Source organism: Fusarium oxysporum, genomic scaffold (genome assembly GCF_000149955.1).
Source record: "Fusarium oxysporum f. sp. lycopersici 4287 supercont2.34 genomic scaffold, whole genome shotgun sequence".
In the NCBI taxonomy this organism is placed as follows: domain Eukaryota; kingdom Fungi; phylum Ascomycota; class Sordariomycetes; order Hypocreales; family Nectriaceae; genus Fusarium; species Fusarium oxysporum.
In genome coordinates, this window is record NW_017264846.1 from 61023 (window position 1) to 77462 (window position 16440).

The 16440-nt window shown below is 53.5% G+C and overlaps 3 protein-coding genes across 3 annotated transcripts; 2 read left to right on the top strand and 1 right to left on the bottom strand.

The window, feature by feature from the left end:
• Window positions 1–668: 668 nt before the first annotated feature.
• On the bottom strand, window positions 669–3336 carry FOXG_16317 (uncharacterized protein). Its single transcript, XM_018396363.1, has 2 exons — window positions 3144–3336; window positions 669–3045 (listed from the first exon to the last, which is right to left on the bottom strand). The coding sequence occupies exon 2, from the start codon at window positions 2419–2421 to the stop codon at window positions 1087–1089; it is 1335 nt and encodes a 444-aa protein (XP_018256957.1). The 5' UTR covers window positions 2422–3045; window positions 3144–3336; the 3' UTR covers window positions 669–1086.
• Window positions 3337–10388: 7052 nt separating this feature from the next.
• Window positions 10389–13943, top strand: FOXG_16318 (uncharacterized protein; the record flags this gene model as incomplete). Its single annotated transcript, XM_018396364.1, has 2 exons — window positions 10389–12276; window positions 13246–13943. The coding sequence occupies 2 exons, from the start codon at window positions 10389–10391 to the stop codon at window positions 13941–13943; spliced, it is 2586 nt and encodes an 861-aa protein (XP_018256958.1).
• A 738-nt stretch (window positions 13944–14681) lies between these two features.
• FOXG_16319 (uncharacterized protein) lies at window positions 14682–15691 on the top strand (the record flags this gene model as incomplete). The annotated part of the gene is made up of 2 exons (XM_018396365.1): window positions 14682–14942; window positions 15065–15691. 2 exons carry the CDS (start codon window positions 14682–14684, stop codon window positions 15689–15691), a joined length of 888 nt encoding a protein of 295 aa, XP_018256959.1.
• Window positions 15692–16440: the final 749 nt, after the last annotated feature.

Below are 16440 nucleotides of genomic sequence, written 5' to 3' on the forward strand. Positions count from 1 at the left end.
AATGTCACAGCGTAAGACCAGACCAGGTTACCCTAGACCGATAGGCCAAGTGGATCTCAGTCACGTGGCGATACGTTATCGCAGAAGATCTTGACCGACCGCCAGATAGCTCCCGAACGTAGCTCCTCGAGCTACGTCTTGTCAATAGAGCCTGACCTGCCGGCAGTGCCTATCCGTAGCAATAGAACCTATCCGCCTAAAGCGTTCCCTGTTCACCTGTATTCCCGAGCCTGACCCGTGACAACTCGCTTATCATATACGTTATTTCATATATTAAGTATAACTGTAAAGAAATAACGTACATGATAAGCAGAACTTATCGTGGGGTCGTTTTGCGGAGTAATTTCGGGAAATCGTATGTGATTACACAACTACCATCTGATAAGTGCCCGGCGCCGCGCACGCGAATATCTCGACGGTTAGGAGCCAAATCGATGCAATTCCAGGGCTGGAGGATTGCTACGCTCTGGCGGTCCGTTTGGTTCAAGAGCGACGCTGTATTGACGAGCGGGCGCTGAGATATTTGCGTGTGCAGCGGCTGGGGGGCCAGGCTTCGCTGCAAGGACTACGACATAGCAATGCGCTGATCCTGCTGCTCCTTAATATTTTTTTTTTTTTTTTTTTTTTTTTTAAAAAGAAAAAAAAAAAAAAAAAAAAAAAGTTTAATAAAAAAATACGCCTTCTAGATAGATAGATAGATACGGACTAGTTACCGCTATAAATATATAAAGATCCTACCTGACGGCCAGCTTACCGTCGACGAGGGGCGGTCCGCCTCCTCCCTAGCCGAGCCCAGCGCCCCCGATGGCCCTGGCCCCGAGTCGGCCTTGGTCCCGGGCCTGGGTCATCGGGCACGGGGGTCCCTACCTGTACCCGTATCCGGCCCTGGCCCTGGCCCCGCTGGCGGCGCTGTTTGAGCTCGTCGACGAGCCGGTTCAAGCTCCGGCCAGCGCGTAAGAGCTCTAGCTCTGCAACTGCCTCCTCCTCGCTCTTGCCGGACGCCGTGCGGGCCAAGAGCTCGTCCCAGATCACCTTCCGGCGACAGAACTGCACCCTGATCCCATTCCCCGGGCGCCAGCGGCTTCCTCACGTCTCTTCTAGCACCCGTACGGCCGGCTGACCTGCAATCCCTTCCTCCCATTCCTTCCAGACATCCCACACTGTAAAGACCTTGGCCAGGGCTGCAACGACGGGCATACCTGGTACTGGAGGCTCTGGAGCCGGAGCCGGAGCCGTATTGAAGTTCAAGGTAGGGGCTGTCGACGGCGCCGGCGCCGGCGCCAGCGACACTGCTGGCCCGGCTCCAAAGTGGCCGGTAAAGGTGACAGGGACCTTGCCTTGGAGGAGGGCATCGAGGCCGCCCTGAATTCCTTCTAGCCGGGCCTCTAGCCGGATGGCCAGCCGCTGGCTATTCTGTAAGACGGCTTCGCGTGTGCTCTCTAACACACCGCTAAGCTCTGGCAACGCGCGTTGTACGAGCAGGCTTAACGGTTCCGTAGCCCCTACCGCGTCAGAGCGAACGGCGACGGCGAACTCATCCCATTCGGGCCCGTTAAAAGGGGCGTAGGCGAAGAAGGGTAGCGACGGATAGCGAGGCTGCAATACAGCCAGGTCCTGTAACAGTACTATACGCAGGCGCCGCATAAGCTTAAGGAAGCCGTCGGCGGCTAGGTCGTCGTCGTCGAGGCCACCTTCTGCCCAGCATTGCCGGCGCGCGCGAGCCTCAAAGCGAGGCTCCCACTCCTCGATCCACGGCCAGAGCTGCTTTTGTAAGACGTACGGGGGCTCGTGGGCCGCACGCGCGAGGAAGTAGTCCCCGGGTGACGCCGAGAAGCCGGCGACAATACGCATGAACTGGCGCGGTAGATGCGTAAGATAGGCCTGGCAGAGCACGCTCTGGTTCCAGCGGCCGGCCTGCGAGATCTGGGCGAGTGACGTGCCGTGAGTCTCCGCGTCCTGGGCGCCTACCCTGCGCGGGAGGTGCGTCTTCTTTGACGCCATAAGGCCAGCAGCACCGAAGATACGCCAGGTCTCTTGTAGCTGCGTCGGGTACGAGAGCTCCTGCTCGCGGTCCCGTCCGACAAGAACCTTGATCCGATACCAGTCCTGGCGGCGCCGGAAAGACGGGGACGGCTCGCCGGCGACGTGCCAGCGCCAGAAGAAGAGCTGTGCTAAGGCCCCTTGCGTACAGAACAAGGGGTCCTTATGCCGGAGGGCACCCATGAACTCTTTCTTTGCCGTCTTGTTTAGCTTACCGTCTTGCAAAAGGGTAACGAGGCAGCCACAGGGGGTCGGGCCTTCTGAAGACGGATAGTCGAGTAGAGACAGGTCTGCAAGCTCCATCTTACGGCGGTTTTCCCCCCGTAAGAGGTAGTAGTGGCCGAATAGGAGGTCAACTCGCGTACGGAGGTTTTGCGGCATGTATGCGGCCCCGCTGAGAAGGAGATCCTGGACCCGGAGCCATTCGTCGGGTGAATAGCCGGCCTGGATCCCGTCAGTCCCGCGGTCTTTAAAGGAGGCGCGGTCGTGCTTCCCCCGCTGCCGGCCGCGTTGCTCAAGGAAGCCTCGTACGGCGGCGCCCCGGGGATTTTCCGTGTTTGCGTTGCCGTGGGCTACCTGGAGCCGCCAGAGCTCGATAACGGCCGCGATATAGGCGTCGATAGTGCCCCTCGTAAGCAGAGATCCTTCGGCAAGGTCTGCTGCAGCCGGCGCAAGGGCCGTGGGTGGCACGTAGCCCTCGCGGTCGTCTGCAAGCAGCTCGGCGGCCTCGGCCAGGGGGACCTCTAGGGCTTCGGCTAGGCTTTCGGCCTCTGCCAGGGCCGCGGCCTCGAGCTGCTCCTGTTCGAGCTGCCGCCGTAACTGTACAGCCTTTCCTTTGCCCTTGCCCTTACCCCGTGCCCGTGGTTTCTTTTGCGGCGGGGCAACGCGTCGTAAGAGGATATCCTCTTTGAGCCACGCTGCTAGCTTGTCTGGGGTTACGAGCTCGCCGTCGGGCCAGCTATAAAGTGAGCCGTCTGCCGCAGCCCGAGGCGTACGGCACCAGGCCTATAAGTTCTCGTCTGTTAGCCGCCCATGGGACTCTACGTAAAAAAAAGAGACAAGGGCAAAGGGGAAAAGAGAGGGCGGCGGCCGGGGGAACGCGCCTTCCACTCCCGCTACTTCGCAGCATAACTCCGTGCCGTGTTCGCCGGCTGTTCGTCCTTCTTCGCCTGAAGGCCCGCCCTCCGGGCGGCACGGGCACGCTCGTCTGCGGCCGTGTACGAGTCGTCTGCGGCCATCTCGGTCGATCAAGGCCTTTCTACGTGGTGTTTGTTTCCTGTCTGGGGCCTGATAAGTATACAATACAAGTCTATTACGCCCGGTAGGCCAACGCCTAATGGGCTCTGAAGCTAAAGGTACATACACTTCGCTAGTTATTGCCTTGCTCTCGCCAAGCCCATACAATTCTCACCTTGTTCCTTCCAGTCTAGTCATTGCTTTTCTTCTTAGTCCTCGTGATTGTTAGTAGTAGCAGGTCAACTTGAAGCCCAATTCCTCCAAGTGTTCAGTTTCCTATCTTCGGCGGCTGAAGCGGTGCCTGCTGTTGACTATTTGAGGGCGTCATAGGTTATCGGTTAGTGTTGATAAAATGTTACTAGGTTAGTAGTGTTCCCGTCATCTCCGTTCCAAGCGACCTGTAGCGATCGCGAACCTGATCGTGGCCCGCACCGCGTCCATGTCTGGCTTCCATTCCTGACCGTCTGATGCTGCCTTACCTCCCAGATGAAAGGAGAGGTTGCCGCGTTTCTCATTTATACTCTGAAACATCTCTTTGCGTTGTGTCGTCCATTTAACGCATCGAAAGAGGAAATGCTCTACCGTTTCCTTTGCCCGCCTACATGGGCACTCATCCGTCGGTGCTGCCCAGATCTGATATAGATAGCCGTTCAGTCGCGCCATTCCGGTTCTAAGCTGCGCCAGCACGCTGGCTTCCTTCCATGATAATTGGTCGTATAGCAGGCGGGTATGTTTACCGGGCAGAGCTGAGTCGACCTTCCTAGAATGCCTGCCAACTCCATCTGGTAGCTTCCTTTCCGTTCGTAGATCTGCCCTCGCTCGATTGAGAATTGTAGTCTTCGCTTTGGTCATTCCTCTCTGCGGCGTCATGTACGGCTCCGTTGCATGACGGGCCGACATCTTGGCTGTCTTTTGAATGTTGAGCTCACTATTAGAGGATAGCCAGATGATATTGACTCTGTTGCCGTTTCCTCGGAGCTTCTCTACAGCATCATATATCTCTCGGATGTGCCCTTGGCCTGACTGCTGGCGTGGGTTACCTATAGCCTGGGCTGCAGATCTGTTACTCGTCAAGATCACAATAACTCGATACTTCATCTCTGGCAGACAGCCGAGGCCATGAGCAATCGCTGCTAGTTCGGCTGTGTAGGGGTTGTGTTCTTCCCTCGTACCCAGGGTGGCCGAAAAGGTTTCGCTGATCTTGCCGGTTCTTGTTACGGATATAGGGATTCTGGTAGTTCCTCCCATGCCGACCAGATCATTTCGCGCGGAGCTGCTTGTCGCTATCCTGACCGCCCATCCTGCTTTGGCTAACTCTTTGATCTTGTTTTCTTCTTCCTCTCCTTGACTATCCAGTATGGCTTGTAGGCGTGCCTCCCACGGAGCGAGGGTGAATGGCTGAATGACTTCCATGGTATCCTTCGGTAACTCTCTGCATATATCCGCGATACGCCTGAGTGGAGATATGAAGCGTCTGAAGGCTTTGATTCCTCGTAGGAGATTCCGGATCGGGTTGGTCCGCGGCAGCGTGTGTATGTCTACCCATAGCTTGCTTGCTCGTCTCCAGAACCTTTCTTGGATGGGCGCTATGTGGGCTTCAGCTTCGGCCACTCCTGTCGCCACACTTGTAAAGGATCCTATGGTTGCTTGTGCTCCTATCCTTTGTACTCGATGGATCGCATACGCCGATGCTGTTTTGCACGCATGCATCCAGACGTTGGAGGCATAGTCCACCACAGGGGCTACCATGGCTGTAAAAAGCTGCCTCGTTGTCGAGGGAGCCATTCCCTTCAGCCGTTTCAGTTCCATCGCAGCTCCTAAACCCTTCGTTGCTGCCCTTGCGATGTGTTGCTTGTAGTGAAGCCGTGAGTCCATGATGACCCCCAAGATCTTGACCTGATCCTTCGGAAAGACTCTCTCACCCTTAATAGTAAATGGTTCTGAGTCTACTCTGCCTGTGTACCTGGTGAAATGTATGATCGCCGTCTTTTCCGCCTCAAATGTCGCGCCGCTGCGTCTCTCCCAGTCGAGAGCTTTGTCAATTATTGCTTGTATTCCTCTCCGGTTGCTCTGGGCTGTCGGTCCCGATACCCACGCAGTGTAGTCATCGACAAATGCAATAGCCCCACCATTCTTATCGATCTGAGTTTGCACTAGATCTGCATTGAAGAATAGAAACAGTATCGGCGATAGGGGCGAACCCTGCGGAAGTCCTGCTTGTGGTAGAGGTCGGCTTTCAGAACTTTGGCCATTAATTACAATGGTTGCAGTCCGCTCTGAACAAAAGGCATCGATCCAGCGCAAGAGACCCTCGGGGATCCCTCTCGCCTTCATCCGCTGCAGCAACCTCTCTTTGCACACACCATTGTATGCGCCTTTCACGTCGAAACTGACGAGGCTCACGACATGGCGTGAACGCCAAGCCGAGAAGATGTGCTCTTGTAGAAGTACGAGGGCTTGCTCCGCTGATCGTTGCTTCCGTGCACCGAAATGGTTGGTCGGGAGAAGTCCGTAAGTCTCTACCGCGTGGGAGATCCTCTCAGCAACTACCGACTCTAACACCTTACCCAGCGTAGCGAGAAGCGAGATTGGTCTCCACGCTTTCGCAATCGTGTAATCATCTTTACCTGGCTTCTTGAGTGGGATGATTCGAGCATGTCTCCACTGGTCTGGTATCACGCCTTCCTCCAGTGATGCCTGAAAGATGGCGAGGACGTCGTGTTTCACTGACGGCCAGACTTGCTTCCAGACGATCGCTGGTAGTCCATCTTCTCCTGGTGCCTTCCATGATTTTGTCGCCCACAGTTGACGTTCCACTTCTTCCAAAGTCAGGTCGGGCATCGTTACTGGGGCTCTCTGTTGTCGCGGTCCTTCGTCTTCGATAGTGTCTGGCAATGGCGGGAAGAACTTGGCTAGCAGTTCTTCGGCTTGCTCTTTATGGCTCGTTGTTGCTGTTCCGTCTGCTTTGACGAGCTGCGGTACTTTCCCAAAAGCTGCCTCATCCCCAGACTTCATGTACTTGGCTGCTTTCCAGATATTATCGTTATCCGCCAGAAACTCCTTCCAATGATTGTTCTTGCGTTGTCGGATGGCATCGTGATACTGCTTCGCCGCAGCCTTTGCCGTATTTTCCAGACCTTTAGCATCCTGCCCCGCACGCCTTACGGCTCGAGCTCGATTTCTCCAGTATGTGTATATATGCCGCAGCTGTGTGAGGTCATGGGTCCACCACCGCTTTGCGTATGGCGACGGTTTGGCTCTGGGTGTCAGTGCTCGGACTGCTTCTAGCACAGCCGACATCAACCTGTCCGTTTTCTGCTGCACCGTGCTTCCCACTGGCCTAACTCTCAGCGTCTCCACAATCCTACTATTGATCTCCTTCCAGGATGCATTCTTGAACAGAAGTCTTTCTTCCTGTTTCGGTACCGGGACTGAAATGTCGAACACCGTCTCTATCGTGCGATGGTCCGACCCGTGCTCCGTACCATGTATCGCGCATTTGATGTTTGTGTCCGCAAGCTCCTCGGACGCCAGAACCAAGTCAATGGTTGTTTCGTAGTCTCCGCTTTGCCATGTCTTTGTGCCCCGGCGAAGGAGGTTCCTAAGCATGAAATCGTTCATCAAGTCAATGATCGGATCCGCCTCGCCCTGTCTCTCCACTGATATATCGTCTCCGCCCCACATCTGGTCGTGGCGGTTAAAGTCGCCAGCAATGACCAGATCTACCGCTCTCCCCGATCTCTGTCTCACCTCTTTAATAGCTTTACGAAGCTTAGCGCATATGTCTTGTAGAGCTTGGCCGTCCCCCCCCGGCACGTAGATAGACGCCGTGAAGACCAGACGATCTGGCAGCCGAACAACCGCTGCCGTCACGTCTGGGGAGTCTATCGGCACCTGCTCGGCTTCCACCTCCTTGTTCACCCAAAGCATACTCCGAATCACCCATCTACCTTCCCTCTCTGTCGTAGGCACCATCTTGACCCATTTGTGGTGCCCCATCGGTATTGTTAATAGCCTACCCTGAATCCTCCGTGCTTGGGGTTCTTGGATGGCTAATACGGTTGCATCCTTAATGTCCTTGTCGTTCATTAAACTATCATGTACCGGTCCTTGCTTTCTGACATTCAGTTGAAACAATCGGAATATGCTATTCATGCTGCGATGGATAGAGCTTCCGACAGTTTCTGCTGTATGACTCGTGGGGGCCGCCGCATGGGATACATTTCGGAAGCGTTTCTGTGCATGCACTGTGGTGATGGCCTTCTTGCGCGCATCTGCCACAGACTTGTGGTCTGTCGCATTGGTAGGCCTTATGGCTCGTGATCTGTTGGCAATTGTAACATTGCTTGGGGCGGTCACGACGGTTCAAACGCCCTTTGTAGTACCGGATTCTCCTCCAGCCAAACAAAGAATCCTTCGTTAATAAATAGACTAGCTTCTGAACGTTTTTTAAGGTATACACCAACCGAGCCGTACGCCTTGGGGACGTCTCTCTTGCTGAGCCATGCTACCTTTGCGACATCGGTGTCATTTTCTCGGCCGAGCATCTCGGTGATCTCAGTTCGAACTTCGTTCCTCTCGTTTAGCACCGCAATACGGCTGGTATTATCCACTCTGATAGGGTACAGGTCGTCTCGTAGGATCCGGGCTCCTGGGGCCAGTTTTGTTTCCGCTGCGCGTTTCACAATCTCATGCTCGCTCTCGTCCCTGCAGGTGATCCTGATGCGGTGGGGATTCTTTGGGTCCCTAGTCACCGCTCGGCATCGCCACGTGGGATTATCCAGTTCGGAGCGGACTTCGTTCTCCACTGTCGCTCGGATCGTCCCGGCTGAGAGCCTAGTCTCATCTTTTCCTAGTCTTGAAACGTCAATCGTGCAGTAAAGCATGTCTGTGGGGTTCGGCGGAGCGGCTAAGGTCCTCGAATCGTTGTGGGGTAAGAACGGTGTCAGTCGTGTGACGTCAGCATATGATCGTTGAGGTCCGTCCAATGCATTCGTGGTGATAGTTTCGAGCTGCTCGCGGACGCGCTGCAGTTCCTCGGTCATCTGTTCCTTGATCTCCACCATCTGCTTGCTCATCTCGTGCACTGTCTCTTCCTGCTTTGCAATAGCTTCCTTAAGTTCCCTGGACATCTCTATCTGTTCCACTCAGCGCTTCCTGCAGCCTCTTGGTCTCCCCTGCGCGACTCACGCGCAGGAGATCCAGCGCCTTCTGCAGCATTGCCCTTCCATCGCTGCTGCTGCCACTGCCGCTACTCTTTCAGTAAGCAGTACTGTCGAGGATCCTCTCTCCCAAACTCTGCAATATGATGCCTCGTCTCTTAGCAGTCGCTTTCAGGAGCCTACGGTATCTCCGAACCTATTGGATCTCTGCTCCATCACAATTGTGCTTCGTTTCACATCGCCGGTCTGGCTTCAAGTTCTCCGGCGCCCAGTTGCGGGGGTTTCATATAATGACGAGTCCGACGCCAAAGGCTCGGCCCCTATTGGGTCCGCCATGACGGGCAGTCTCCACCACGAATTTTCTCCCAAACAACGATGATTCTTCTGATCCCTTCGCGTGTAGTTAAAAATGCAGTCGTCCCCGTTTTCCACTTTTTTCCCCATTTTAGAAGGACGGGTACCTGTCCGCCTATTGACCGCCCGGACGACCCGGCAACGTGCACGGGCCAGATTTGTTGTATTTCGTCGAAATACCACAGTAGGCTCAGCTGCCTTCTTCACTTTTTCACTTTTTCATAAGGCGTTATCGAGGGCTGACTAGGCTCGGCTCTAGGCTCAGCTATGTTCCCTAGCCTAGTCCTATGTTTCATACTACGGTGTTCCGGCCTTTTCAACATCCTCAGTTGTGGCTGAGACAGATATTCAGCTCCCGCTCATAGCGCGAAAACCCCAAGGCTTTCTCCGAATCCCACGATATTTGTAGCCCCCAGCCGCACGCTAACATCCGCGCGATATATTCGGTTAATTGTGCTTCAACCAGCTCTCTCATGTACCCACCCAATTCACTGTTCTCTTATTAATATTCACACGTGGTTGCGGAGGTGGATACACTTGCCGCGGCACTGAAAACAGAGCATCAACGCAGTCGACACAGACCCTGTCGGATTCATTATGCCAACGGTTGGGCTCATAATTATTCAAGAATTCGTCAGTTAATAATAACGAGGCACTTGCGGGATACCAGGCATATAGATAGAGAACAGCATGACCCCGCGTCCATCTAGTTTGAGCCAACGCTTCCTGCCTGAGCCCTTCTGTCGTGTTTGACTAATCCTTGCACAGGAGGGCAGATGTGCCACTATCACATCGATATCACACTAATCCATTACTACCACCCAGCTGCCTACTCCGTACTGTCGCCTGCGATTGCTATGGGAATAAGGCCACTCTTTATCATATAGATAGAGCACCCAAAGCGCTTCAACTAGTCACTCCGTAGATACACAGTTTATAGTCAATCCAGTAAATATTTCCCATCATCATAGCCTTCTCCCAACAATTATGATATGCACTATCCCACAAACGGCAGCTGTCCAGATGCCAGGTCGGGCCAGTTCCATCGCCAGCTTAGGGCAACTAGCCGGCTGAATATCTCATGTGGTTAGTGTACATTATGCGACACAATTTTGTTGCTTCTGATGGGCTGAAGGGGCTTTTGAGGCTTCTCACCGTGGAGATTAGATGCCTGTGCAGACCAGCAAAAAGAGACCGTGCATAGCTCAAAACGGCAAGCCTTAGGCCTGATTTGGGAGCTGCTGGCCAGCGGCTGACGGGCTGCTCAAACGCTCTGGTGGTGATTGATTCCGGCGGCTTAAAAAGAGGCGCCCTCTCGCCTTAACAAAGGGTCTCTGCCTTATCATAGCCTCCGGCCCGCAGGGCCTGAGGGATGAGGCTAGGACTGGTCTTTCCCTGTCGATTAGTCGCTTCATCTGGTTCATAGGTAACCTAAAGCTCATGGGCGTCCACACCAGCTCCCTTCCCGCCCCCCACCAAACCAAGACCGGAGGCGTCCCGGCCATCGCCATAAATCCTCCGTCCTCGTCCAAATAGTCTTCCTCGCCGATAAACTTCCTGCGTTGCTTCATCGCGTTCATAGAAAACATAAAGCTCATGGACGTCTACACTAACCCCCCCTCAAACACCTACAGCCTCGGCACCCTCTTCACTCTACCCACGAAAGCCGGCGGCGTCCCGGCCATCTCCATAAAATCCTCCAACTTCCCCATCCTCATCGCCGCCTACTCCATCCTCATCCAAATCATCTTCGCGAGCCTATGGCAGTTCTTGGCCAACCTTGTTCTCCTCTTCCACGCGCTCCGGGACGCTGATGCGGGTCGCGCACGCTATGTCGCTTTAGTCGCCTTCTGGAACTCGAGCAACCCCTGGACAGCCATAACCACGATGGGGGCCTTCCTCTGTCAGGCCACCATTAACGGCGGAAACGGGCGAGTGTCCCGACCAGAGAAATTCCACGGCATCATCCTCTTCCTCCTCTCCGTGATCATCGCTTTCGGCGGAATTGCCGCATCGATATTCATTCCCAACGCCATGTCCCTTGGCCCTGCTGCGCCAGTCCACCCAAAATCCGTCTTCCTCCCCGAGCTCGAAGACATCGCATCGTCATCAAGCATCCGCATCGATCGGCTGAACGCCCCCGCCATATTGCGTGCACTAGGGAGCACAGAGGCGTTTAAGGACGTGACTGCGAGGAAGAACGTCGATACAGTGAAGACGACATTGCCGGGTAGCAATGCGACCCACCCACGGCAGCGGTACGATTACCGGTACACCATCACTGCAAGGGAGTTCGGGTTGCAAGCCCCTTTGGAGTTCTCGCATAAAGTCCAGGGATCCTGCATTACCGAATATAATTGGCTCCGTCCTGTCCCAGACATTGCAGACCCAGCGCGGTTTAACGGATACGTTCCATTCGACCTCGACCCCGTGGAGCCAATCCTGTTAGACCCAACCGACAACATGACCGCGTTGTGGACCCAGCCAAGCATGGGAATTGAATACCACCCCTCGGACGAGGACCTGACGATCACGAACCGCTCATTTGCCCTGATCCCCCAACTCGCACACGCCGGGAGTATCACGGCCAGTACAGATCCATGGTACCTTACCGAGCCGTTCAATTCAGAAACTGAGGGGTTCTTGGGATACCGCGTCAAATCCGGTCGCCCAGCCATGTCCTGCTGGGAAGAATCCCTCCTCTGCCTACACAAAACCTGTACATCTGTAGACGGCATCAAAAAAACGCCTCTCCCCAAGGGCCTGCGCATAATTGTCATGGGCAAATTCTCCATTCCCGTACTTACTAAAATAATCCTATCAGCTGGACCTGCGGCCCTTAAATCTGTCGCTGGTATTGGGTGGACAGGACTCCTGGACTGTGCGTCCTCGACGCTAAAAGACGACCTTGACAGGCTGGTCCTCGCAGCTTATCTTAACTCCCGTGAAGTATTCCGCGAGACTGCACTTTTGGGCCCACAAGCAGGAATGAGCAACATCCTCGAATCCGCGAACGGTGACCTCTTTCCCGGGTCTGCGGACTTTGTCATGTTGACGGGTGATGTCACAGCGATATCTTATTCCTCCCTCATTGCTATACCCGTGACATGTCTTGCTGTCACATTCCTTGCTGCAATGCTCCCACTGGTGAGGAAAATGGTTTTAAAAGCGCCTACCACTAATCGAAGACGCGCGTCCGTGACGTATGCTGCCCTCTGCGCAGGGTTGAGGGCCACTCAGTTGTATAGGATGGTGGACGAGAAAATACTCTGCACGCCAGATTGGATTAATAGGAAGAACATTATTCCGTTGCCCCCACCTGTTGAGACAATGCCGAGGGTGTTGATTCCTTCTTTTGTTGGAAACGCAGTGGAGTTTCAAGAAGACGGGGAAGACGGGGATGGCGGAGATGGCGGGGATCGTTGTCGTCTGACAGGCGCAGACGATGGGGGGAGAAGAGACAGTTCTTCTATTGAGATTGCGAGTGAGGATGGAGTTAGCCTCGATATTTTGGCACCTCCTTGAGCTATCGGGTCGAGTTTAAGTCGAGGTTTGGATAAAGATAGGCTCCCATACTCTCAGCGCTCATCGTATCTCAACTCAATCAATCAATCACCCCAATCAAATCAATCAAATCATCGAATTCTTCCTTTCAATCAAATCAAATCACACATTTCTAAAGTTGAAATAATTGACATATGCATCATGTGATCGCCTAATCTCGAGGGAAAATCCAGATCTTCCCGAACCACTACCCTACACTAGATATTTGCAGATGGAAGTCTACTCTCAACAACTCTCCCCTGTAAAAATTCTTTCTTGGCACGCACTGTTAGTGCACTGTTAGGAGCGGGATTTTCTACGGGCTACTCGGCCACACAATACTGCGGGGACGCCATCGGCTCCCTAACAGCAGTTTTCAGAGAAGGAATTTTGGAGAGTTCACCTTCTCTGACAACACCTTTGTCGGATCTAATGGCGGCACCTCAGAACCAGAACGCCTTAGATATCGGAGGACGGTGCCCGTGGCATCGGTAGCGACATCCTCCCGATCAACGACGCCGATTGCGATGGGTTTTTCCCCTTTGAAGGCAAGCCGCACCGCCGGCCTCTGATTCCTTCCCAAGGTTTTTCCCTGCCGCCACGACAGTCGACTACGAGCTACAACTTGGTTACTGGAGATTGTGGACTGCGTCAGCAGATGTAGTGATGCGTGAGAGAATTCTGGTCGGTGGAAAAAGCTCGACAGTAGATTGCCCCCGAACCCGCTGACGGGTGACGGGCTTGAGAAATACAGCACCTTTTGTGCCATTGGTATGCTGGATGGTGAAGGAAGCGGGGTTTCCCTGTACCTAGCTAGCTCAGCACGTCTTTTGCTCCAGTAGGAGATCTGGCTTCGTTACAGCCACCCAGACGAAAAATATACAAACAAACAAAAAAAACAAACAAACAGTCTACTCTCAAACCGACGCCGCGGCTGCTTTTCGAGCCATCAGAAGAAGCTACCTGCTCGGCTTCAACCAGGATGTTCAGATCGCCAAAAGAGGCTTTCATCGTGTGGTCCGTCGGGCCAAGAGGCGCTATTGGCGTAACCTCATCGATGGCTTCTCCAGCAGTAGCGATGTTTTCAAAGCTGTCCGGTGGCTAAAGTTCCCAGGAGCCTTCCAGCCGCCACCTCTACAGGTCGATAACGTCGTGTACGAAAGCCAGATGGGTAAAGCCAACGCACTCCGACAGGCTACCCTTGAACGAAGAACTGCGGAGGACGACATCGCAAACGCATGGACGCCAGTATTCCCACCTAGATCGATCCCATTCTCTCCAGAAATCTCTCTGGAGGAGGCGCAATATGCGACTTGTTACACAGGCAATACATCCCCAGGGTCAGACAACATCACAGTCAAACTTCTTGAAGCAGTATGGCATATTATCGGTACACACGTCCGTCGTCTCTTCGAAAGATGCCTTACCATAGGCCATCATCCAAAACCATTCAAGGAGGCGGAGGTGGTCATGATCGCGAAACCGGGACGGAGAGACCTTACCGAACCACGAGCATGGCGACCCATCTCACTGCTCTCCTGTCTTGGTAAGGGACTAGAACGACTGATCGCGCGCCGCCTAGCCTACTGTACCAATTACCACTGGTAATGACATTCATTACAAGTTTTTGTGGCCCGTGCACCACTCTTTTCCAACCTCTTGTGCCTGGGTTCGAATACAAGAAATCCTGGTCCGTGCACTCTCCTCACTCCACCAATCATTGTGATACAAAAGCTGAGTTCCCTGTCTTCTATGCTGTAGGGGGTGCGCCTGAAAACTTAATTGTAATGACTGTAATAAGGATGATCTGGTGGCATGTCCCCCTTTCCAACTTTCCCTATCACAGGAGGAAACCCCAAGCTGATAATCACTCGCGCAACTCGCCTGACAGTCCTTGGCCACTTCGATACCGCGATTCTGCAATACTGTACTGGTTGTGCACTTGACATAGAAGCCATAATGGCTGATGATACGCTGCTCTCTCGACTGAAGCTATCCATCGAATCTCGTGCTCGAGTTCTCATATGCTGCCACGATACTTGTCGCTTCGCTCTCGCTTCTGATCCGGCTCAAGTTAGCGAGCATCTTCGGAGAAAACACAAAGTGACTGCTGCGGACCGCCGTCAATTAACCCGTTTCTTGAGCGCCAGCACCCAAGAATTACGGGATCCATCTGAAGCTCGTGTTCGAAAGGACGGCTTACCCTACGATCCGGACTTGTGTCTCGTTCATGGATATATATGCAAATTCTGTACTGAGCGCGCGGCGAGCTCCCAAGTGATCTCTCGTCATGTGGCCTCAAACCATGAGGAGGAGAGGCTTCGACTAGGGGTCCGAAGAAAAGCCATGTACGAGCCTGCGTTCTTGCAAGCGTGGACCAAGAGTCCTCCTGGAGGACGTTACTGGATTGTTGAATACGGCGGGTCCTCAGTCAGACCAGTCGGTGGTAAGGAAGCTCACGACCATCTCAAGGACATCTTTGAGCGAGAGCAGGGAAGACAGAGACTCTTAAAAGAAATGGACCTACCGGATGGAACTGGCATGAACAGCGGTCCCCAAAACACAACATTCCCTGGCTTGAGAGGACCGGCTGGGAGCAAACATTCCGTGGGTTTGACCGAAACCTACTTAAAAATCTAACTGTTGTGCCATCGTCTACGACTTCACGCCAAGGACTGGTATTGGCAGCAAACATGGGCCTGTCTAGTTATATCGGATCCGAACGGCAGATAATCAGTTCTGCTGGTGATGAAAGCAGAATCGCTAATCTCATCGCTGCGGTAGACGCCGTGATGGACCGCTGCGAGCAGACGGCGCGGACAACAAGCAGGAGCCTGTTATGTTGGCTACGTAGCGTACGACCCCACGTCTGCTACGCCAAGCCCTTCACTTTTGTGGGGAAGGCCGCTAGCAGGAAGCAGTACATTCGAGTGCTTAAAAGGTTTATTGCCATGGTCTTTCGAGCCTTCAACCTACCTGCAGACATCCGACGGCGTCAAGCCGGCATACGGCTCAAGAAAGCACATATTCGTCTAATATCGGCATTGTGGAACCACGAGATTTGGAAGCAGTGTAACACCTCGGTTGAGGGCTTCTGGACATTAATCAAGTCATCTACCACGACTGACATTGAAGATGAGTTAGATGAAGAGAGCAATGATGAAGAGAGGCACAATGACGACAAAATCTCGAGTGGATATGAAAGTGATGCCACATTGGGGTTTGAGGGCTCGGAAAACGACGACGTGGATGATGGAAATAGTGAATACGAAGATGACGAAACACTTGAGCAAGACGACATTGACGATCACAAAGTGGAGACTCGTACGCTAGGAGAATCGGATGGGATGACATAACCATTGGTCGAAGAAGTGTTGGAACTGCTATTCGGACTGATTATGGAGTTCAGTACCGAAGAAGTCATAGATGGGCGACCGGCGTCGACCCTGTTGGTATATTTTAGTGGGATTCTTGGATTCACAGCCGATCTCAACAGCTTTCTCCCGGCCAGGTCGTATACGTCTAACCTTGCGGCATTGATATACATTCAACGACTTCTGTTCCTTGAGTATGCCTTACCAGCACGAGGTTATGCTACCCTTGGAATCACACGACGTCCTCGGACAGGCCAGGTTCTACTGCTACAGAAAACAAGGCTGGAATACCTAGTTCTCGGATCACAGTCGCCATTCGAAGAACTCTTCTCGCTCCTCGCATACGGAAGGGCAATAGCTGGCTCAGAGACGCCCGCGTTCCTTCTCAGATGGAGCGATGATAGCCAGACTGTGTCATACAAAGACGAAATCTCGGTCCATATGGAACAGTTCCGACGTCTCCCAATGACGCTTTTAGAGCGGGCGGAAACTCTTTCTGGGCAATTGATGTATGGATGGAAACCTCCCTGTGACCTTTCTTATGTGAAAGACGACATCTCGAATACGACACACGGATTCTCATTCGTTAGTCATCCGAAGAACGATCTGACAGAAGCGTATTTGGAGCTATCGTTGAAAGCTTGCACCAGTCAAGCAAGCCCACTCTCGCGCAAAGGAAAATGGCATCATGGTGCTATCCTTGCATTTTTGAAAAAGGAAGAAGCATTGCG

What these genes read in the sequence shown, in the direction of transcription:
- FOXG_16317 (XM_018396363.1), bottom strand. Translation starts at nt 2,421, where the DNA reads ATGCCGCAAAACCTCCGTACGCGAGTTGACCTCCTATTCGGCCACTAC.